Raw genomic sequence first — 23,521 nt, 5'->3', positions numbered from 1 at the left:
CCCAAAGCATGTAGAAGCAAACGAACCATAGTGCCGCAAGCAGGTAACAGAGCAATGTCCAGACAGCACTATATCCGAGTAGGAAGAGAAAAAAAGAAAAAACAACAACTTGGCTCCTGTTGAGGGGTATTGAGAATCCACCCGCTTTAAGTAAGGAGGTCCAGGGCAAGAAGATTATCGCTCCGCAGCAGCTCTCAGCTGACCCTCCTGTCGATCCAGCCAGTTAGTCGCCATGACAGGGTTGTCAAAGAAGTGCACGGTTCCGTTAGCCACAACACGTAGCTTGGCAGGGTACAGCATAGAATACACAAGGGGGATAGCCCGCAGGCGTTTCTTGACATCAAGGAATTTAGCCCGTTGTCTCTGTAGGGCAGCAGAGAAATCAGGGTATATGGAGACCCTCGTACCTTGAATCTCCATCCTAGGATGTTGTCTCGCTAGACGCAGTATGATGTCTCTGTCCTTATAATGCAAGAGCTTTAACAGGAAGGGGCGATCCGGGCCACCAGGTGGAGGGGCACGGAACGGCACTCTGTGTGCCCTCTCCACCGAAAAAAACGGGGACAGGTTGTCTTTGCCAAAGGTATCCGCAAGCCATTGTTCAATAAAGGTAACCGGGTCTTTCCCTTCAGCCTTTTCCGGAATACCCACTAACCTCAGGTTACTGCGACGCAGTCTGTTCTCCATGTCCTCCAGCTTGTTCCAGGCCTCGGTGACCCCCGCCGTGTTCCTGTGGACATCCTGGGCCAGAGGGCCGAGATCGTCCTCCACCGCACTAACGCGGCCCTCCAGCGCGGTGGCCCTCTCCCTGATCTTCTGCATATCCTGTCGGATGTGCAGCAACCCCTCCTTCATGCACCTGACTTCATCCGACAGGACCGAGATGGAGGCACCATAGGTGTGGACAGCCGCAAGAACATCATGCAGGGTAGGTTCCGATAGGTCCCCGGCATTCGCGCCGTTCAGCCCCCCCCCTTGCTCCGGAGGAAAAGTCACTGGAATGCCCGGCGGTGTTGCGGCCTGACAGGCGTGCGGCGGCGAGGGAGCTCGGGCGGGAGGCGAGTGTCCGGGTTGAGGGCTGCGAGCAGCCGAGGATGCAGCAGTGGACTGTTTGCGGGCAGCTGGGTCATGGGCGAACTGCCCCAACTTGGAAAGCGCAGAGGGCTTGTCCTTCCCCGATCTCTGAGGCAGCGGGACGCCGCCATTTTGGGCCTGCTTGGCCGCGTGCGACCCGTCCTCCTTCTTCTTGTTTGCCATTGCAAGTGGCGAGGTCCGGAGTCCTGCGATCGGTACCGGAGGTAGGTAGGACCTGGACCGAAGTAAGCGGGCAATCGTGATGAAGATAGCGGGCAGCTAAACAGGATAAGAAAGCAAAGGATAGCGGAGCCGAGGTAACACACGTCTTCCTACATGAACGGTTCAGCCACGCCCCCCGGCACTGCGTAACTTTAACAGACAATTGCGCGGTCGTGCGACGCTGTACCTAAACAAATTTGACGTCCTTTTTTTCCCACAAACAGAGCTTTCTTTTGGTGGTATTTGATCACCTGTACGATTTTTTGATCATGCGCTATAAACAAAAAAAAGAGCGTCAATTTTGCAAAAATAACAATATTTTTCACATTTTAGGCCAATTTGTTTTATGCTACATATTTTTGGTAAACAAAAAAAAAAAAAAAAAAAAAAGAAAAAACGCAAAAAGCGTATTTTGATTGGTTTGCGCAAAAGTTATTGCGTTTACTAACTAAGGAAAAGATTGTCAATGGCGGCGATCTGCGATTTTTTTTGCGGGACTGCGACATTGCGGCGGACGGATCAGACCCTTGACTGACATTTTTGACACTTTTGGGGTTACCGGTGACATTACTACAGTAATCAGTGCTATACATATGCACTGTTACTGTAAAATGACACAGGCAGTGAAGGGGTTAACTTTGAGAGGGAGAGGGGTTAAGTGTGTCCCTAGGGGCGTGTTTCTAACTGTGATTGGCTGTGCCTTGAGCTGTAAGAACAGTGATCAACGGTCCTACATAGCAGAACCGTATTGATCACTATTCTTACACAGGGGAGAATGACAGGCGGCTTTGTTTACATTAGCCGCCTGCCTTTCTCCCGGAGTAACGAACGAACGCGAATGCCCTGCGGACATCGGGTCCGCCGGGCACTCACGCGGGGGGGGGGGGGGGGGGGGTCAGTGACCGAGCGGGAGCACGCATCCGGTGGTGCTCGCTCCCCAGAGCCTCACAGGCTAGTGACGTACCCCTACATCATTTTGCCTGTGAGGGGCTGACCGCCGCAGTATATGTACTTGTGGCGGTTGGCAAGTGGTTAAAGGCTTTTAAAATGTACGTAATTTGCGTGTGCAATTTTTAAAGCATGTCGTGTTTGGTATCTATGTACTCGGCATAAGATCATCTTTTAAATTTTACCAAACAATTTGGAATTATATAGTGTATTTGTGCAATACATTTAAAAAAAAATAGATTTTTTTCGCAGAAATTGCGTTTGGAAAATCTGTGCGCAAATACCGTGTGACAAAAAAAAATTTGCAACACCCACCATTTTGTTCTATAGGGCCTCTGCTTTAAAGAAATATATAATGTTTGGGGGTTCAAAGTAATTTTCTAGTAAAAAAAAAATATTTTTTCATGTAAACAAAAAGTCACAGAAAACGCTTGGTTTTTAAGTGATTAGAAGAGTAGGTGATGTGTGGCTAAGATTGAGCATAAAATGCCGGGACAGTTCAAACACCCCCCAAATGACCCCTTTTTGAAAAGTAGACACCCAAAGCTATTTGCTGAGAGGAATATGGAGTCCATGGAGTATTTTATATTTTGCCCTAAGTTTCGGAAAGATGACAATTTGTTTTTGTTTTGTTTGTTTTTTTACAGAAAGTTGTCACTAAATGATATATTGCTCATGCATGCCATGGGTATATGCGAAATGACACCCCAAAATACATTCTGTTGCTTCTCCTGAGTACAGGGATACCACATGTGTGAGACTTTTTTGGAGCCTAGCTGTGTACGGGACCCAGAAAACCAATCCCCATCTTCAAGTTTTCTAATGGCGTAAATTGCTTATTTTACCTCTGCACTACCTGTCACAGTTTTAGAGGCCCTGAAATTTCAAGATAGCACAAAACCCCCCCAAATGACTCCATTTTGCAAAGTAGACACTCCAATCTATTTGCTGAGAGGCATGGTGAGTATTTTGCAGCTCTCTTTTTTTGAAAAATGAAAAAAAAAAAAAAAAAAAAAAAAGGAAAATTCATTTTTTTTTCCTCTTTTTTCAAATTCCAAACCTTTGTGACAAAAAGTGAGATCTGCAAAACACTCAACATGCCTCTCTGCAAATAGTTTAGGGTGTCTACTTTCCGAAAAGGGGTCATGTGGGGGGGGGGGGGGGGGGTTTGTGCCGTCTTGGCATTTTATGGCCTCCAAAACTGTGATAGGTAGTCAGGAGTGAAATCAACAATTTACGCCCGTGGAAAGTCTGAAAGTGGGGATTGGTTTTCGGGGTCCTGTAATCGCCTAGACTGCAAAAAAAGTTCTCACACATGGGGTATTTGCGGTGTCATTTTACATATACCCACGGCATGTGTGAGCAATATATCATTTAGTGACAACTTTGTGTAAAGAAAAATAAAATTATATACCACCAAAAGAAAGCTCTGTTTGTGGGAAAAAAAGGACGTAAATTTCATTTGGGTACAGCATTGCATGACCGCGCAATTGTCAGTTAAAGTCACGAAGTGCCAAGTTGAAAAAAAAGGGGTCTGGTCAGGAAGGGGGGTAAAATGTTCTGGGGCTTAAGTGGTTAAAGCTGTGGGCAGATTGGATATGGAATTTGCAGAAGTGCCCTAGAGGTCTCCGTGTTTGGAGTCAAAAAACATCTGTGATTTGGCCCATAAAGTCATTAAGCTAGGGAAAACCCAGGAAAACGGCATTAACTCTAAGAGCAGAGGGTACAAAGATTCCCATCTGCAGAAGGCTGCATCAGTAGGAGTTGGGGTATGGAGTATAAGCAGAGGGCACCCAGTAGAGTGGAACGTTACCCCCTGCTACTAACATCAGACTTGCAGTTTGTGAAAATGCAAGATATTGGAGGGCACGAGGCAAGGCCTCGGGTACTCATAAACCCAATGAGCAAAAAAGAATTTTGGTTGGCCACACCTTTATTTCAGCAAGTCTATAAAAAAAAAAAAAAGTTAAAAAAAAAAAAACACAATTAGAGGGGGAACAGCATTACCAGCTAACGTGTGTCATGCTTCCTTAGCGCTAAGTCATAGCTCACATATAATGTCCACTACAAAGATATATCTACATCTACACACACACACACACACACACACACACACACACATAAATATATTATATATACACATACATACATACACACACACACACACACACACACACACACACACACACACACACATACATACACAGTACAGACCAAAAGTTTGGACACACCTTCTCATTCAAAGAGTTTTCTTTATTTTCATGACTATGAAAATTGTAGAGTCACACTTCAAGAGGTAGTCACCTGAAATGGTTTTCATTTCACAGGTGTGCCCTGTCAGGTTTAATAAGTGTGATTTCTTGCCTTATAAATGCGGTTGGGACCATCAGTTGTGTTGTGCAGAAGTCCGGTGGATACACAGCTGATAGTCCTACTGAATAGACTGTTAGAATTTGTATTATGGCATGAAAAAAGCAGCTAAGTACAGGAAAACGAGTGGCCATCATGACTTTAAGAAATGAAGGTCAGTCAGTCAGTCTGAAAAATTGGGAAAACTTTGAAAGTGTCCCCAAGTGCAGTCACAAAAACCATCAAGCGCTACAAAGAAACTGGCTCACATGCGGACCGCCCCAGGAAAGGAAGACCAAGAGTCACCTCTGCTGCGGAGGATAAATTCATCCGAGTCACCAGCCTCAGAAATCGCAGGTTAACAGCAGCTCAGATTAGAGACCAGGTCAATGGCACACGTTCTAGCAGCAGACACATCTCTAAAACAACTGTTAAGAGGAGAGACTGTGTGAATAAGGCCTTCATGGTAGAATATCTGCTAGGAAACCAATGCTAAAGAAAAGCAACAAGCAGAAGAGACTTGTTTGGGCTAAAGAACACAAGGAATAGACATTAGACCAGTGGAAATCTGTGATTTGGTCTGATGAGTCCAAAATTGAGATCTTTGGTTCCAACCACCGTGTCTTTGTGCGACGCAGAAAAGGTGAACGGATGGACTCTACATGCCTGGTTCCCACCGTGAAGCATGGAGGAGGAGGTGTGACGGTGTGGGGGTGCTTTGCTGGTGACACTGTTGGGGATTTATTAAAAATTGAAGAAATATTGAACCAGCATGGCCACTACAGCATCTTGCAGTGGCATGCTATTCCATCCGGTTTGCGTTTAGTTGGACCAATATTTATTTTTCAACAGGACAATGACCCCAAACACACCTCCAGGCTGTGTAAGGGCTATTTGACCAAGAAGGAGAGTGATGGGGTGCTGCGCCAGATGACCTGGCCTCCACAGTCACCGGACCTGAACCCAATCGAGATGGTTTGGGGTGAGCTGGACCACAGAGTGAAGGCAAAAGGGCCAACAAGTGCTAAGCATCTCTGGGAACTCCTTCAAGACTGTTGGAAGACCATTTCAGGTGACTACCTCTTGAAGTATGACTCTACAATTTTCATTGAATGAGAAGGTGTGTCCAAACTTTTGGTCTGTACTGTATATGCAAAATTTACTTTTGATCGGTAGGGTCAGAATCAGATGACCAAATCACTGTAGACGGGCAGCAATGGACTATAGATTGGGGTTCTATGTGGCTCTTACAAGCAGGAGCAGCAGCTGGGAGATGCTATTTCAACACTCGCAGGAAAGAGATCATGCAGCAGCACACTCCACCCAGCAGTTGATGTGAGAACTCAATCCCTCAGCATTACCCCATTCCGCAGTAAAAAAAAAAAAAAAAAAAAAAAAAGTGCCTAGTACAACAAGTAGCAAGGAAACTCCTGGTGCTCAGCCTAAACAGCCTACTCATAAAGTGAGACAGGGCAAGGCATTTCCAACAACTCTAGACCTGGAAAGAGCTCTGATTGGGTTTTACCAGAACTGGGTCTGGAAAGCGTCTTAAGCAAAACTCAGTGCTCGCAGGTCTAGGTTCCAGGCTAGCCCCTAGGTTCAAGGCTATGCCCACAGCATCCAGTGCAGCAGGGTCTGGGTGCAGCATTCCAAAGTTCTGCTGAGGAAACACCATTTCAGATAGGTGCCATGTAGAAACCAGCTCAAACAGCAATGTAGTAAGGACATTTTACTGAAGAAAAAAAAAAAAGCTAACAAAAAATATATGGACTTTTCCCAGCAAAGCTGAAGCTGGCCTACAATTTTTGTGTTTGCCAGTGTCCAATATTCCTGTAGACAGCAGTATAACCCAACAGTTAATGACTTCCTCTGCCCCACAATAGACAAAACAGAAATCTTGTTTCTCCATAGAAATTAGGATTTCCATGCTTGTTTAGTCCAGAGGGGTATATTAGAGTGGAATCCTTCCCTTTTCATCCTTCCCCCAGCCGCCAGTGCTCTTCTCCTGCTTCAGCCTTAGAATGTGGGCAGGTCCTTGGGGGAGGGGGTATAAGGATATTTATTCACTGAGTTCAGCTTTAAATGCATCCATGTTAATTTTTGTAGATGTTTAACATTTGCATGTATTTATAATCTTTCACAGAAGTCACAGTACTTCCCCTAGCAAACCCTTCATCTTCATTTTCTTTTTAAAGGCTACTATCATTTTGCTATGACATCAGCAACTATTTCCTGGCCTGAAAACCGGCTCAGAGATGACAATCCTATAAATCCTAGTGGCTGTGCAGTTCCTGGCTGTGCTCACAAATGCCTGACCCTGCTGCAGTCTCTTGCCTTGTGACTTGCCACAGAATTACAATGTTGCAGACTAATTAATTGGGCAGAATAGGCAATGGAAACTCTCTTGCCTGCAGCAGACTTATGACAATTTCAACCAAGGCAAAGTAATTTGTCTGGAGCTTATGAACTGCTTTTTAAATGATAAAAAGTGGAACTTTTTTTAAAAATATACTACAGTTGTATGTTGTGACATGCCAGGAGAATACACATCACTAACAAGTCCACAGGAAATTGACATTTTTGGATAGTTCTTTGTGGACCGATTTCTGTTAGACAGCAGATCCAGACTTGTGAGGACTAAAATAAAAAATTATTAGATTCAAAATCAATTCCCCCAATTGTGCATGAGAAATCAAATGATAAAATCTGACTGCACTACAAGGTCCTAAGAACTATCTCAATCTTAAAGAAGTTGTAAAGTCAGAAGGTTTTTTTTTTTTTTTTATCTTAATGCATTCTATGCATTAAGATAAGAACAAAGTCTGATTTTCTAAAAGACTCCCTTACCGTCAAGTAAACCCTGATCGCCTGAACCAAATCCAGAGAGTGCAAGGCTTGGGATGCTTAGGCAACACAATGTCTTCATTGAGATGAAAATTCGACACCACCTTAGGAAGAAAAAAGACGGATTAGGTCGGAGAACCATTTGATCTCCGTGAACTACCAAATAAGGCGAGCGACAAGACAAAGCCGCCAAATTAGACACTCTGTGGGCAGAAGTAATTGCCACTAGAAAGGCAACTTTCTTGGATAAAGAAAGCAGATAAATTTCCCTAATGTTTTCAAAAGGAGGCTTATGAAGAACAGACAGAACCAGATTGAGATCCCAGAGGCAACGGGGATCTCTGCAGGGGAGCCAGATGAAGCTCCCCCTGAATAAAAAAGTGTGAATCAGGGCATTAGTAGCCAATGGACGTTGGAAGTAAATGGCCAAGGCAGACAACTGGCCCTCGATAGTTCCCAAAACCCTAGCTATAGAGAACAAGCGAGGGTGCAGCTGCAGCAATTCACACCATGAAATGTATGATTTACACGTACGATGACAGATCTTCCTTGACGTCAACTTCCTGGCCTTCAAAAGTGTAGGAATCACTGAGTCAGAAAGACCTCTATCCCTCAACACCTCGCTTTCAACAGCCATGCCATTAAAGTCAGCGACCGTAAAGCAGGATGGAAGATCGGTCCCTGGGACAGCAGATCCTTTAGCAGAGGAAGTCTCCATGGAGGATCGACGACCATTTTTACGAGGTCTGTATACCAAGACCGACAAGGCCAGTCTAGGGCCACCAGAACGACCAGAATTCCTTCCACCGCCACCCTGCGAAGAAACCTTTGCAGGAGTGTGAGCTGAGGGAAGGCATAAATCAACCAATACTGGCTCCAAGGAGCCACCAAAGCATCTGTGGAGTCGGCCAGAGGATCCTGAGACCTAGCCACAAACAGATCTACCTCCGGAGTCCCCCACTGGGCACACAGGAGATGAAAACACCTCCAGATGAAGGGACCATTCCCCTTGATCCAGCACCTGATGACTCCAGTAATCTGCTTGCCAATTCTCCACACCAGAAATGTGGACTGCGGAAAGAGTCGGAAATTGTCTTTCGCCAATACCAGAATCTCGGCCACCTCTTTGGCCGCCAGGACACTCTTGGTGCCCCCTTGATGATTGATGTAGGCCACAGCTGTGGCATTGTCCGATTGTATCAGAACCGGAGAACAGCGTAGCCGACTCGTCCAGTGGAACAGGCAAAGCTTGATCACTCTGAGCTCCAGAATATTGATCGGCAAGGAAGACTCCTCTGTCAACCAAGTCCAAGTCCTCTGGGCACAGAGCTTCCCTACCACTCCACCCCAGCCTGACAGGCTGGCGTCCGTGGTGACCACCGTCCAGAACAATGGCAGGAAGGACTTGTCCTGACACAAAGCTGGCGACTGAATCCACCAGAAATCGTGAGATGGATCACTATCTTCTGGTCCAACGACCGTGGATCCCTGTTCCATTTTGCCAGAATCTTTTTGCAGAGGCCTCAAGTGAGACTGAGCAAACAGGACCACCTCAAAAAAGTCGATACCATCAGAACCAGGGCTCTCATGCAAGTCTGTAGGGAAGACTGATGGGTTTCCAACAGCAACCTGATCGCCCCGTGCAACTTTTTTCAATGGAAGAAAGACCTTCGCCAAGGCTAAACTATAACTTCTGAAGACGTCAGCCTTATGACGAAATGCGTCAAGTTGCAACGCCCGCTGCCTCGTTCTGGGCCCCAGGTGAACCGCACGCCACTTCCCCACTTCCGGGTACGGCAAGCACGGCGCAGCTTTCACCAGCAGACATCCAATACAGCCGCGAGGCTAGGTGTCTGCAAAGGACATTCATACAAGGGCACCAATTTATATATTTTTACTTTCTGCTTTTTATTGTGATTGCGGCTTTTATTGAATAAAGGATACTTTTTACAACGCCTGCACTATGAAGAGCCTTCTTTTTCTCTCCATACCCTGAATGCATTCAGGAGCAGAAGCAAGCTGTGGACCCCCGAGCATTCTCAACACCCCCAGGAAATCGGTATCCATCAGAGAGAGATACACCTAAGCCTTGTCTGATTCCTGTGGCGTACGCCCACAGGAAACCACGGGATCTGGTAAGTGGGTCTTCTTACCATTTACCACCTGGAGGTGAAGCGGAGGGTCACACCACCATTGCACATGTGAAAAAAGCACCAGCACTTTGATTTTGATTTGCACAGAAGGACTTTTTTGCACCATTTGCACTACCATATATAATTTGCACATATATGGACTATATAATAATCTTTGATATACAAGCACTTTATTTGTTTGCACTTTAATTCTGCTGACTATTACGCTATATTTTACAGCATATAGTTGATGCACTATTTTGTTATTTGTTTGCACTATATTGAATATTACGCTATCATATACTACAGCACTTTATTTGATGCACTATTTTGCACGCACCCCCGTTGTTATATAAATTATACCAGTTTTAAACTGAGGTTATAAAATCTATTTATACCATAGCACAAGGTAGTAATACCTGAGCGCACACACCATTTTTGTATTTTAATTTTCAATAATTTAATTGTTGTGGTAGGACCCCCACACCCTCCACTAATAGGGTTTAGCGCAGTTTCCACCCCGCCATCCATGAACTATAACTATAATTGAGAGTTCGCCCAACAGATCAGAGTGGGAGTCTGCTCGTAACAGGAGATCGTCCAGATATCCAAAGATCGCAATCCCTCTCTGACGTAACAAAGCCAATGCCGGGGCCAGGACTTTGGTAAAAACTCTGGGAGCAGAGGCGAGACCAAAGGGTACCACCACAAATTGAAAATGCTCCTCTACCACCGCAAAGCAGAGGAATTGCTGGTGTCCCTCGAAGATGCGGACGTGCAAATATGCATCTTTGATATCAATGGAGGCCAGAAAATCCCCCCCGATTCAAAGATGCCACCACCGACTGAATGGACTCCATTCGAAACTTCAACCGCATAAGCGGTTCAGAGCCTTGAGATCCAGGATTGGACGCACCTTGCCCCTCCTTTCTGGGCACCGTGAACAGGTTTGAATAGAAACCTTGAAATCGTTCCTGCAGAGGAACCGGCAGAATCATTTCTTGAGCAAGGAGATCTTTCAAACGATCCAGAGACAGGCGAAGATTTGACTGTCCGAAGAACCTGTCTGCCGGCCGGGACTGAAATTCGATCTTGTACCCGGAACGAATCAGTTCAAGAACCCACTTGTCGTGAACTAAGGAAATCCAGGGTTCCTGAAAGAAGTGCAGCCATCCCCCCACCCCAGAAACAGAGAAGGGCACTCCTTCATGCTGAAGAGGACTTGTCCGCAGAACTGGACTGACTGGTCTTGCCCAAGGGCTTCTTAGTCCTTCCAGAAGCTCTGAATGGCTTACCTTTTTCTTGCGTCTCGGAGGCACGAAAAAACACAGTATATTAGCAGTAAAGGAAGGTCCCGCTTATAAGGGGTGCTTTACCTTTGGAGGATTGAGGAAGAGTACTCTTCCCACCAGACCCTTGATCAACTCATCCAGCGAGTCGCCAAATAATCGCTCTCCCAGAAAAGGAAGATCTGTTAGGGCCTTCTTAGAAGCCTGGTCAGCCGACCAGCTCTTCAGCCAAACCATGCATCTCAAGGCAATCCCCACAGCCGACACTCTGGCCACCAGGGGAGCCGCATCCAAGGACGAATCACACAAGAACACCAGGGCCTGGGCAATCTGGTTCATCAGCTTTGAGGAACTATGTCAGGATCCAGGTTGCCGCCTTTCAGAACCTTCACCCATTTCATAACCGTCTGTGACACCAAAACAGACACAAAAACCGGTTTCAGGATAGAACCTGCCAACACATGAAGATGGCGGGAAAGGGATTCCACACACCTGTCCACCGGATCCATAAAAACCGGGGAATCTTCCACAGGCATTATAGTAAATTTGTTCAACCTGGAAACAGGATGATCCACCTTAGGCAGTATAGTCCAGCGGTTGGAAAAAGTCTCAGCAAAGGGATAATGGCGTTTAAAGTGCTTAGGCACTACTAGCACGTGCTTGATGCACCGCCAGTGGTCATTAACAATTTCATGAAAATTCTGGGGACAAGGAAAAACCTTGCTCGATTTTTGGGTCTTGCGGGAGCCAAAAGACACGTGTCCCTCCCGGCGCAGGCTCATCTGCCATTTTTAAAGTTTCCCTTCCTGAAACAATCAGGGCTCCCACCAAGGCACGTTCCCACACTGCAGCTGAAGAGGTCAGGTCCTCTTCACCATCCGATTGCGTTGCGAGGACAGCGACCCCTCAGGTAGGGGGGGCGTCCGTGGCGACCATATGAGTCTCTGAATCAGAGGACTCCACCAATGATGTTGAAGGCAGTGGCCCATTGCGGCTAGTAACCTTTTTCATTACAAAAATCAACCTTGGTCGCCAGGCTTTCCAGTGCTGCTGAAATTGCGGCCAGCGACTGCGATCCGGAAGGTCCGGTAGTAGGGGGGTCTGAGGGTGAAATCACCACCTGGGACTCCATAGTAATGCACAGAAAAGAAAGGAGTACTGTCACTTTAAAAGCGCAGATCGCGGTCCCCACCGCCAATCACCGCAGCCTGTTGAGTCCCCGTTAAATATATACAGCTAGCAGAGTGTGCAGGAATATGCCCACAAAGACCACAGTACTTTACCACCTTCAGAGAAAACCTCTTGAAATCGATCTGCAGCAGAAAGTGAGAGCCACAGGAAATTACATCAGCCTGGTATGTGAAAGGTCACACTGCCTCTGTAGCTCCATAGGGCTACACCAAAATGGCTGCCAAAACAAGTCTATGGGAAACACAGGGAAAATGGCCGCCCCATACAAGTCAATGGGGAAAAACTGTTCTATTGCCCACACTAAAGATAGCAGCGCCCATAGCGTGCCATGCAGTAGGGACCCCCAATATGAAGGCCACAAGGGATTTACAACCAGACCCAGCAGGAAAAGGTACCATTTCCACACCCCTCCCCCCAGGGCACCAGGCGCCGCAACAATAGCGCCCCCCCCCAGGGGGCAGGAGAGGGGGGCAGGGCACAGGGTCGGGTAGCCTGACAGGCCAGGGGGATCTTTAAGGAAGTCCAGGTCCCATTATCCAGAGGAGAGGGCCTACGTCCCCCCCAAGACCACCAAGGGACAAGGGGGGGCTACATTTACTCACCATACCATGGACCAGGTGGGCTCCGCTCCAGACAGACCACCTCCCACCCGAAGTGGGGGTGCTGCCAGCCAAAGGGTATGCTGCGACTCAAGGCATTGCAGGTCATCGCGTCCCAGCGAGACATCCACTCACAGGCATTGCTTGTAGATCACCAGGAGGATCCCCCTGAATACTAACTAGCAAAGCGAGTAAAGATAAATAAAACAAAATATTCTTAAAATAATAATAAAAAAAAAAAAAACTGGGACCGAAGTCCCAGTAGGAAACCTAGGTCCTACTCATTCACTAGGCATAAACAACTGTTTTGCTGGAGCAGGGTGTGTGGGGTTATGCCTATAGGGACAGCCCCATGGGTGTGGTGAATTGCTTTTTTTCCTGCCTAGTACTACTCCTGCCGGGGGCAGCATAACCCAATGGCTAAGAAGTATGAGACGATGGACGATTGAGAAATGACGGTTTTCCCCTGCAAAGCACAAAAACCTTTGATGGGCCTGAAAATTTGGCACGTGAAGGCATGTACCCTTGATGTCTATGGATGCTAAAAATTCTCCTCCTTGCAGAGAGGTCATGACTGAGCGAACTGACTCCATTCGGAATGTGCGAATGTTTAAAAACTGGTTCAGAGCTTTGAGATCCAGAATAGATCTCACATCTTCGTTTGGCTTGGGGACAACGAAAAGGTTTGAGTAAAAACCCCTGAATTTCTCATCATCCAGAACTTCTGTAATCACTGCTTGGGAACTCAGATGGTCCAGAGCCAGAAAGAAGGATCTTCTTTTTGAAGGATTTGCAGGCATGTTTGACCTTACAAACCGAGGATGAGGAAACACCCCAAATTCTAGTTTGTACCCCTGGGAGACTGTGGCAATAACCCAGTTGTTCTGAATCATTTCCACCCAGGCCTCCGAGAACTGTAGAAGCCTTCCCCCCATCTTGGTAGGCCTCTGGGCCCAGGGTTTCTTCTGCCCTTGACCTGAAGGCTTGGCTCTAGTCAAGAACCGTCAAAACTGCCTGGGAAAAGAAGTACTGCGAATCTGAGTGTTAGACACCTTAAAGAGGAAGTAAACCCTCCTCTGCAAGTTGTACCTATAGGTAAGCCTATGATAAGGCTTACCTATAGGTACTGTAAATATCTCCTAAACATGTACCGTTTAGGAGATATTTACCTTACATGCAGCCAGTGACGTCACTGGCGCATGCGCTCTGAAGGAATGGCCGCTGGTGCCGTTCCTTTAGAGCCCCGTGCCGTGACCGTCGGGCATGCGCGGGAGTGACGTCACTGCGGCTCCGGCCAATCAGATGGCCGGATGCCGCGATCCCGGAAGACGGGCGACTGAACATGTCGCCCGTCAGAGGTAAGTGGGCGGCACGGCGGGGGCTCATTCTAAGGTAAGTATTTCATAATGAGCTAGTATGCGATGCATACTAGCTCATTACGAGTTTCTCTTTCAGGGTGAAAAAATAAAAATGGGTTTACAACCTCTTTAAAAGAAGGACAATTACTTCCCATCTTAACTAGTAGAAGCGCACTTTCCCCCCTAGAAATCTTTTGGATATATTTGTCTAGTTCTTCACCAAATAGGCACTCAAATTTTTTTTTTTTTTTTTTTTTTTAACACGGTAATTCCATAGACCAACTTTTTGGCCACAGGATTCTGCACATTTGAACTGACAGAAGAGAAAACCATGACATTTGCTGTATAGAGTTAAGAGCATCTACTGCAACACACAAAGCCTGAGGTAAATCTGCTAAATCTTCAGCAGACTCTCCCTGAGAAGGAACACTCCTGGACACATGTTTAATACAGTCTTTCAAAGATTGACAAACTCCCATTTACTCATATACTCCACTGCCGGTTGTATTGCAGACCCTGCAATAGCAAAGGAAGCTTTTAGTAAAGATTCCAATTTCTTATCAGCTGGATCTTTAAAAGCCTGGACATCATCTACAGGACAGGTTAAATTTCTGTTTACAGTAAAAATAGCAGCATCCTCTGTAGGCATACACCCATTTTCTTGTGAATTTTTACTCCATAGGATACATCAAAGAAAATCTTTTGGGAGGAATAAAAATCCTATCAGCATATCTGCTCTAAAAGCAGATGCAAGGTAAAAGCTTGAGAATTTTGAGAAGGCCGTAACGAGCCTAATGAGGAAAACGTGACTTCAGAAATCTCTAAGGGAGGTAATTTAAATCCAAACCAGACTATTTCAGTGAGAGACAGTAATCTCTAGGATTAAGAGGTTGAGAATGGTTCCTCAGACCACGACTCCCCAGAAGTGGAATCCTCAGGTGAGGGGAATCTATCACGTTTGCTCCCTGCTTGTGACACTGAAGCAATCATGCCAGCGATTTTTCCCTCAAGGCCAGCTAAAGCTAATGCGAAATTGTCCTTCGTAATGTATGCTGAGACAGAAGCTCTAGATGCTGCTACTATGCCTGACAACCGTAATGGCTCAGATGGGCCAGTTGCCTCTGGCTTCTCAGGGAAGGTTAACACAGAGGATGCACGGCTAGGATCTTCCAATCCTGATGGCGGCACACTTGCATGTAAATAGGCTGAACTTGCGCGCGTGTGTGATCTCACGCTGCAGGGATGGCCACCGAAGGTGCGCCCTGAACACAGACGGTAATCGGAGGAGCGGCAGGATGCACAAAGTACACATACTGCCTCTAGTGGAGACATAAAATATGGCACCCGGTATCTGTTAAATTAGAAGGGAACAATGCATCATAATTAAAGTGAACGTACCAATTCCCGCCGCAGGATTCTGCCTAAAACTAGAATCCAATCTTCACCCATCACGGCGGGTTCTGTCACTTGTCGACCTTCAAGGACTAGGTCCCCCTAATTTTTTTGGGGCCACTTCCTTGGACCTGTAGGGCACCCTGCCAGAACGCCTTTGAAGTTAGTCTTACCAAGGGCCCGGATCCCAGGGTCCAGCACCCAAGAGAGTCACATTACAGGTAATACCTCATTTCCCTTTACCGAGGCTCAGGTACCTTCCTTTTAATCTTTCACTTTCGGATGGTTCTGAGTGCCAATCCCCTTGGATCCAGAGATCTTAACTGGGATTGAAGTATAACCTTTTTTCTTCTTCTTTAAAAATATGGAGAGCTTCTCCAACCATGACCATCACCTCTAAGACACTGGCCAAAAAACTAAGGTACTTCCTGTATGGGAGGGGTTATATAGAGGGGGGGGGACTTCCTGTCTTTTTGGTTGCCAGTGTCTATTCACCTAGAGGTGGCGTATAACCCATATAGTATTTATCATTGCTGCTCTGTTTCCCGTGATGTACAATAAAGAAAAATTATTATAAATACCTTTATTTCCCTTTTTTAATAAGTGATCACACACACTGTTCTCAGCTGCATCACAGCTGGGGGGAGAAGAAGCAGCAGCACGCTGATCTTCCCAGTGAATGTGGGATTGTAGGGGGAAGGGGTGTCAGGACAAGTCTAATCATTGGAGGAGAGCAGGCTGAGTTCCCAGCATAGCTAGGAGAACTGACCATGGTGTGTTCTTCTGCTTAGCTACTTCTGGACTGGAAGGTTTTACCCCCTTAATGACCAAGCCAATTTTTTTGCGATATAGCACTCTGCTTTACTTTAACTGTCAATTGCGCGGTAATTTTTCCCACAAATAGGGCTTTCTTGTGGTGGTATTTGATTACTTCTGTGATTTCTATTTTTTGTGCTATAAACAGAAAAAGAGCGACAATTCTGGAAAAAAAAAATATATATATATATATATATATATATATATATATATATATATACATATACATATACATATACATATACACACACACACACACACACACACACACACACACACACACACACACACACACACACATATATATATATATATATATATTACATACATACATGTGTATATTGAGTGGTTTGCGCAAAAGTTATCGTGTCTACAAACTAGGGGAAATATTTTTCCATCTTTATTTATTTATGCTTTCTAGTAATGGCGGCAATCAGCGATTTTTAGTGGGACTGCCACATTGCGGCGGTCAGCCTGGACATCTGACATTTTTTGGGGGGGGACCAGTGACATTACTACAGTAATCAGTGCTAAAAATATGCACGGTTACTGTACTGACACTGGCAGGGAAGGGGTTAACACCAGGGGCGATCAAAAGGTTCAGGGTGTCCCTAGGGGGTGCTTTATAACAGTGTGGAGGATGGGCTTGCTGAATGAACACAGGAACCTGTGTTCCTAAATAAGAGGAATACAGGATCCCTGTGTTCATTGCTGAGAGAACAGCGGTCTGCTGTGTTTACAACGGCAGACTGCCTCTGTCTCAACGGGGAGCAATCGCAGGTGCCCGGCGGACAACGGGGCCGCCAGACCCACTGATTGTCTCCCCCTGTGGCCAATTAGCACGTGCGCGCACACCCACTAGCGGTCCCGTAAAAAGGTAGGTCATTTTGCGGGATAGAGCCGATCTGCCGCAGTATAAGTACAACAGCTGGTCGGCAAGTGCTTAGTGTTGTCAGCTTTTAATAAGAAGGGGACTGGCATTAACACCAGGGATTTCACACAAAGGAAGCAATACAAAGAGAACAGGATACTTTCTCATACAAGTAACATGGTACAGCAGGCACATATCAGGAATATGAAATGCTGGGGTAACAAACGCATTAAGAAAGCCGGGCAAAGAGAAGTAAATGCAAGCCCATCAGAAAAGTAGCCTATAATAAACTAGCAAGCAATTAAAGCTCCTGCTTGATCTTGTTTTTACCTTCTTGGTGTCCTCAAGGGTTGTATATTGATAAGATTCACTCTCCAGAGATTTCACAGTGGAGAGGTACAGCTGTCGAGCCATGTCCACAAATGTCTGAGTAAGGAGCAGCTGCTGTTTCAACATGTCATTCAGTGCTAGAGCCATTGGACTGTATGTGGTCAGAGCTGGTGGACAATAAACAAAATTAGTAAAAAACATGCCATTTTCAGAAACTATGTCATATGGAGCCTAAAGAAAATTATAGACTGTGTACAAGCAAATATGGTTTAAAAAGAACTTATCAGGAACAGGCATTTGTAAAAATGTGATTCTCCAAACTTAGGGCCAAACGTTGACAGAAATTTGTTTTCTTCAGAACTGCTTCTCTCCCCATACATGACTATGGGAATGCAAAAGCAGTCAAAGCATTTCAAATAATTCTGAACAATTTCAAACTGATGTGAAAAGCTCATCAACACAGTGCCTTAAACAGTTATAATAGTATAGTTTTGTTTCTCTATCTATTTCCTTGTATGCTTTCTCAGAAGACAAATGTAGTACCAAAAACACTATGCAGGGTGCTCAAATTAAAGCATTTCCTTTTTTTTTTTTTCAGGTAATCAGGAATACGCCTCTCTGATTACCCGACAATGATCCTTACAATGACCTCACAATTAAAGCCTATGCACAGTCAATCATATTCCATTCATAGAAGGTGTGGTGCAGCCTATTAATTTGTTCTATTAATTATTCAGTGTAATTGAATCACATTAAAAATAACGGAATTTTTGTAAAATCTTACCTGTAAAATTCCTTTCTCTGAGTCCTCCGACAGTCGCCGCCTCTTCATATTCGTCACATATGGGGTATTAGACTTTGCTCCGAAGGAGTAGCTAGGCAACAGAATATGTTAACATTAAAGCTTTTAACATATCCCACCCTCAAGGGGTGGTCCCCTCAGTCAATACCCTCCTACTTCCTGCAACCATATCTCAGTTTCAGTGGAATAGCAGTAGAGTATACAACCAAACCCCAAAAGAGGGGCGGGGGCGGCGACTGTCGGAGGACTCAGAGAAAGGAATTTTACAGGTAAGATTTTACAAAAATTCCGTTTTCTCCTACGTCCTCCGACAGTCGCCGCCTCTTCATAATCGTCACATATGGGGACGTCCCAAAGCAGTGCAAACATGAGGGGTGGGAAACGCATCCGCGCCGAAAGGCAACGCAGTCTCCGCATCAAAGAAAGGAACCTTACCAAAGGAAGGAAACCAGCTGGGCTACAGGAAAAATAATTGCTCAACAGGAGCAACAACCCAGGAAAAGACAAATAACCAGGGGATAAAAACTTATCCCAACAAGGGACCCTAGGGAATTGCCGCACTAAGAACCTTGCGGCCAAAGGAAGCATCCGCCGATGCCTGAACATCTACTTTGTAGAATTTTGTGAAAGTGTGCACGGTCGACCAGGTCGCCGCCTTACACACCTGGGCTACAGAAGCCCCATGACGACAGGCCCAAGACGTACTCAGAGATCTAGTAGAGTGCGCCTTCACAGGCACAGGGGGAACCTTCCCCTGCAAAGCATAGGCCTGTTCAATGGTCTGCCTGATCCATTTGGCGATGGTAGAGGCCGACGCCGCCATGCCCTTCCGAGGACCCTCTGGAAGAACAAACAAGGAGTCCGTCCTTCGAAAGGACTCAGTCGATTTAAGGTAAAGCCTTATCGCCCGAACAACATCCAAAGAATGTAGTCTCACCTCCTTTGGATGTTTAGGCTTCGCGCACAGCGAAGGCAAGACAATATCTTCATTAAGATGGAATTCCGAAACTCGCTTCGGAAGAAAAGAAGGATTAGGTCGCAAGACCACCTTATCCAAATGAACAACCAGATACGGAGACTTGCAGGACAAAGCTGCCAGCTCCGACACTCTGCAAGCCGAAGTGATCGCAACCAAAAAGGCGACCTTTTTGGACAACATAGACAACGAGATCTCCCTGATCTGTTCAAAAGGAGCACGTTGTAACACAGATAGAACGAGATTCAAGTCCCAAGGGGGCAGAGGATCCCTCCTAGGAGGAACCAGATGCCGCACTCCCTGAACAAAAGTGCCAACCAAGGAGTTGGAAGCCACGGGACGTTGAAACAGAACGGCCAGCGCAGACACCTGACCCTTTATCGTAGCCAGCGCCAAACGCTGATTGACACCTGTTTGAAGGAAGGACAGCACTCGGGAACCCGAGTACGTGCGGGGTGAAAACCCCCTGGACTCACACCAGGCAAAATAGGCCTTCCAAGTACGGTAATAAACCTTCCCCGAGGAAGACTTCCTCGCGTTGATCAAGGTATGAACGACCTCTGGGGAGAGACCCTTCTCCTTCAGGACCTCGGTCTCAACAGCCAGGCCGTCAAAGCCAGGGACTGTAAAGCAGGATGGTATATCGGCCCTTGAGACAGGAGATCGTCTCGAAGAGGCAGACGCCACGGGGCGTCGACCGCCAGATTCACGAGGTCTGCGTACCAGGACCGGCGAGGCCAGTCCGGTGCCACAAGAATCACCGTGCTGCGTTCCGAGTGTAACCTGCGAAGGAACCTGGACAGCAACTGAATCGGTGGAAACGCGTACACCAGCTTGTACTGATGCCACGGGGCCACTAACGCGTCCGACGTGTCTGCCTGAGGGTCGCGCGTCCTTGCTACGAACCTTGTAGTTGAGACGAGACGCGAACAGGTCCACATCTGGAACACCCCACTTCGCGCACAACATCTGGAAGACAGCCGGGTGGAGAGACCATTCCCCTGATCCAGGGTCTGGCGACTCAGATAGTCCGCCTGCCAGTTCTCCACCCCCGGAATGTGCACCGCCGTTATCGCCGGGACATGAGTCTCGGCCCAAGACAGAATGTCGGCCACTTCTCGAGCCGCTCGGGCACTCCTGGTGCCCCCTTGGTGGTTGATGTAGGCCACCGCCGTGGCATTGTCCGTCTGCACCCGAACCGGGCAGCCCTGCAGCTGGTCCGTCCAGCGATGAAGACAGATTTATCGCACGCAATCCCAGAATGTTGATCGGAAGGGAGGACTCCCCCTCCGACCAAGTCCCCTGGGCGGACAGAACACCACCCCAGCCCGACAGGCTGGCATCCGTGGTGATTACCGTCCACGAGATAGGACGAAACGACTTGCCCCCGGACACCATCGGGGACTGGAGCCACCACAGAAGGTCTCTTCTGGTGCGATGACTCAACGAGATTTGAAGATCCAGAGATTGAGGTCGCCCGTCCCACATGGACAGGATCTCCGCTTGGAGACCCCGCGTGTGAAACTGGGCGAAGGGAATCGCCTCGAAGGCCGAGACCATCAATCCCAGACATCTCATGCACGTCCGCAGAGACGAGTGCGGAACGTCCCTGAGGGACCTGACTTCCTCCTGAAGAGTTCTGAGTTTGTCTTCCGGCAGGAAGACCTTCGCCTGCACCGAGTCCAGGATCATTCCCAGGTAGGGAAGACGAACCGACGGACTCAGTGTCGACTTTGGAAAATTTATCGTCCAACCAAACTCCTGCAGAGTTTGCATCGTGACAGACAGGTCCTTCTCCAGACCCTGGCTGGTCGCAGACCGAACCAGAATGTCGTCCAGATACCCCAGGACAGAAATGCCCTGGGCCCTCAATAATGCCAGAACCGGTGCAAGCACCTTGGTGAAGACCCGCGGAGCCGAGGCGAGACCAAAGGGCAACGCCACGAACTGGTAGTGATCCTCCGCAATGGCGAATCGAAGGTACCTCTGGTGACCCTCGAAAATGGGGATGTGAAGATACGCATCCTTCAAATCGATGGAGGCCATGAATTCCCCCGGAACCAGGGCAGCCACCACCGACCGCAGGGATTCCATGCGGAACTTGCGAACCCGCACAGAGCGGTTCAGAGCCTTCAAATCCAGAATTGGACGAACCTTGCCCTCCTTCCTGGGCACGGTGAACAGATTGGAATAAAACCCCCGAAATCTGTCCCGATGAGGCACCGGAAACACCACTCCCTGAGCCCTCAGGTCCCGCACCGCCAGGTGCAGGTCCCGTAAACGCTCTGGAGACAGTTGAAGACTTGAGGGAAAAAATCTGCTCTCCGGCCGAGAGAGAAACTCGATCTTGTAACCAGATCGAACGATCTCCTGAACCCATCTGTCCCGCACGCGGGCCAACCAGGGTTGAAGAAAACCGAGCAAGCGTCCCCCCACCCCAAAACTGGGTGAGGGCGCCCCTTCAGGCCGCACTGTTATGGGCTGCGGATCCAGATTGACCGGACTTCTGTTTCCCAGACCAGGGCTTCTTCTGAGAGCCTTGACCTTTGAACGGTTTGCCCTTGTAGTGCGACCGAAAGGCACGAAAGGACCCCTGAGGGGGCCGAAAATTAGCATGCTTCTTCCCAGAAGCCCCCTTAGCCTTGGGGAAATGGGGCAAGAGAGTGCTCTTACCTCCGGTGATCCCCTTAATCAACACATCCAAGGACTCCCCAAAAAGGCGAGACCCATCATAAGGCAGATTGGCTAAGGTCTTACGTTTAGATTGGTCCACCGACCAACATTTCAACCAAACCAGGCGGCGAGACAACACCGCCACGCTGTGCACACATGCAGCCAACGGGACCAAGTCCAAGTCCGCATCACACAGATACATGACACCCTGGTGGATTTGATCCACCATATCCAGGGTCGCCGGCGAGGCCGAATCGGCCACTAGGACGCGCCTAAGCATCTGCGTCCAACTTGCGACAGCCTGGGCCGCCATGAGAGAGGCAAACAGAGCCTTAAGCATAGAACCCGTAACAGAATAAGTATGACGGGCAAGAGACTCCAATCTCCTATCCGTGGCATCACGGAACACAGGGGAATCCTCTGCAGGAATCGCAGTGGATTTGTTTAAAACCGCAATTGCGTGATCCACCGGGGGTGGCACACACCACCTTTCATCAGTAGAAGGCGAGAAAGGATAATGCAGCTTGAACCTACTTGGTACAGCAAAAGGTTTGCGTAGATTGGGCCATTGTTCCTTAACAGTGCGCTGAAAATCATCATTGCAGGGAAAAACATGCGGCGTCCTGCGTTTTCTCTGCGTCCCATAAGCCGCCAAGGCAGCGGGGGGGACACACTTCATCCTGCAAACGCAGCGTTTGTTTTATGGAAGCAATCAATTCATCCATGATTGCAAGCTCTTCAGGCGAGCCAGGGGGAGAATTATCAACCCCTTCAACTTCAGCCTCCACCTCGGACCCCACTAGATCCAGGGAGGAGCGGGACCCCGATAAGGAGGCCACCGCCATAACAGCCCCATCACCTTCACCCTCAGAATCAGAGGAAAGAGAAACTCTGGGTCTCTTAGTAGATTGAGCAGCCACCAGCATCTGCACCTGAGCAGCAAGGCCAGCTACAATAGTGGCTAAATCCCCCCCTGGGGGGGAAACAGCGGTCCCCTGGCTTTCCACCAAGGCGGTAGGAAATTTGCCCTCCTGAGAATCCATTGCCCCAATATCAAATGCCGGATAATAAAGGGTTAACTGCCCCTTTAACAAGCGCGGCGAGCGCAGCCCACCGCACCACACACAAGCACAATGAGACCCCCACAGGGACAATAAAACTGACACAGGCAATGGATAAGAAGGATATAACCTGAGGAAACCCTCGCCGCTGCTGCTGCCTCGATCGGTGTATCCTGGAGAAGAGGAAGTGATGCGGCCAGGGCGCTCTATTAAAGCCTATGGGAGGCTACAAGAAAATGGCCGCCATGCATGTAGACCATGCGGCCGGAGCGAGTGTAGGCAAAATGGCGCCGAAACCGCCGCTCCACAGTACAGTAATGCACACATGTTATCCATGTATAAAAAAACATGTTAGATCGCCGCAGCGATCGCTGTATAGTGCCCAAACATGCCACAAAACATGCCCCACAGCACACAGCTTCTCACACTGACAAGGCTGACACACATAGTGTCACACAGCTCCCCCCCCCTTGCAGCCCACAGCATGCAGCCGAGTGATAGGGAGACAAACAGTGAGAACAGAGGCAGGTTACACAGTCCCAGACTGACACCCCCCCAGACAGACAGGTCCCCACATAGATACACTTACCTCAC

The 23,521-nt window shown here is 47.7% G+C and overlaps 1 protein-coding gene across 1 annotated transcript in view; it reads right to left on the bottom strand.

Moving 5' to 3' along the window:
• LOC309544507 (uncharacterized protein C19orf44 homolog) overlaps positions 1 to 23,521 on the bottom strand; it is a 75,350-nt gene that overhangs the window by 23,620 nt on the left and 28,209 nt on the right. The window contains exon 9 of the mRNA XM_082243409.1: positions 17,416 to 17,582. Within this exon, the coding sequence (XP_082099535.1) occupies positions 17,416 to 17,582 (167 nt within the window). The remainder of the gene's footprint in view (positions 1 to 17,415; positions 17,583 to 23,521) is intronic.

The sequence above is a fragment of the Pelophylax lessonae genome (genome assembly GCF_965119305.1).
Source record: "Pelophylax lessonae genome assembly, chromosome: 1".
NCBI classification, from domain to species: domain Eukaryota; kingdom Metazoa; phylum Chordata; class Amphibia; order Anura; family Ranidae; genus Pelophylax; species Pelophylax lessonae.
This window is presented reverse-complemented; position numbering and strand designations above follow the sequence as displayed.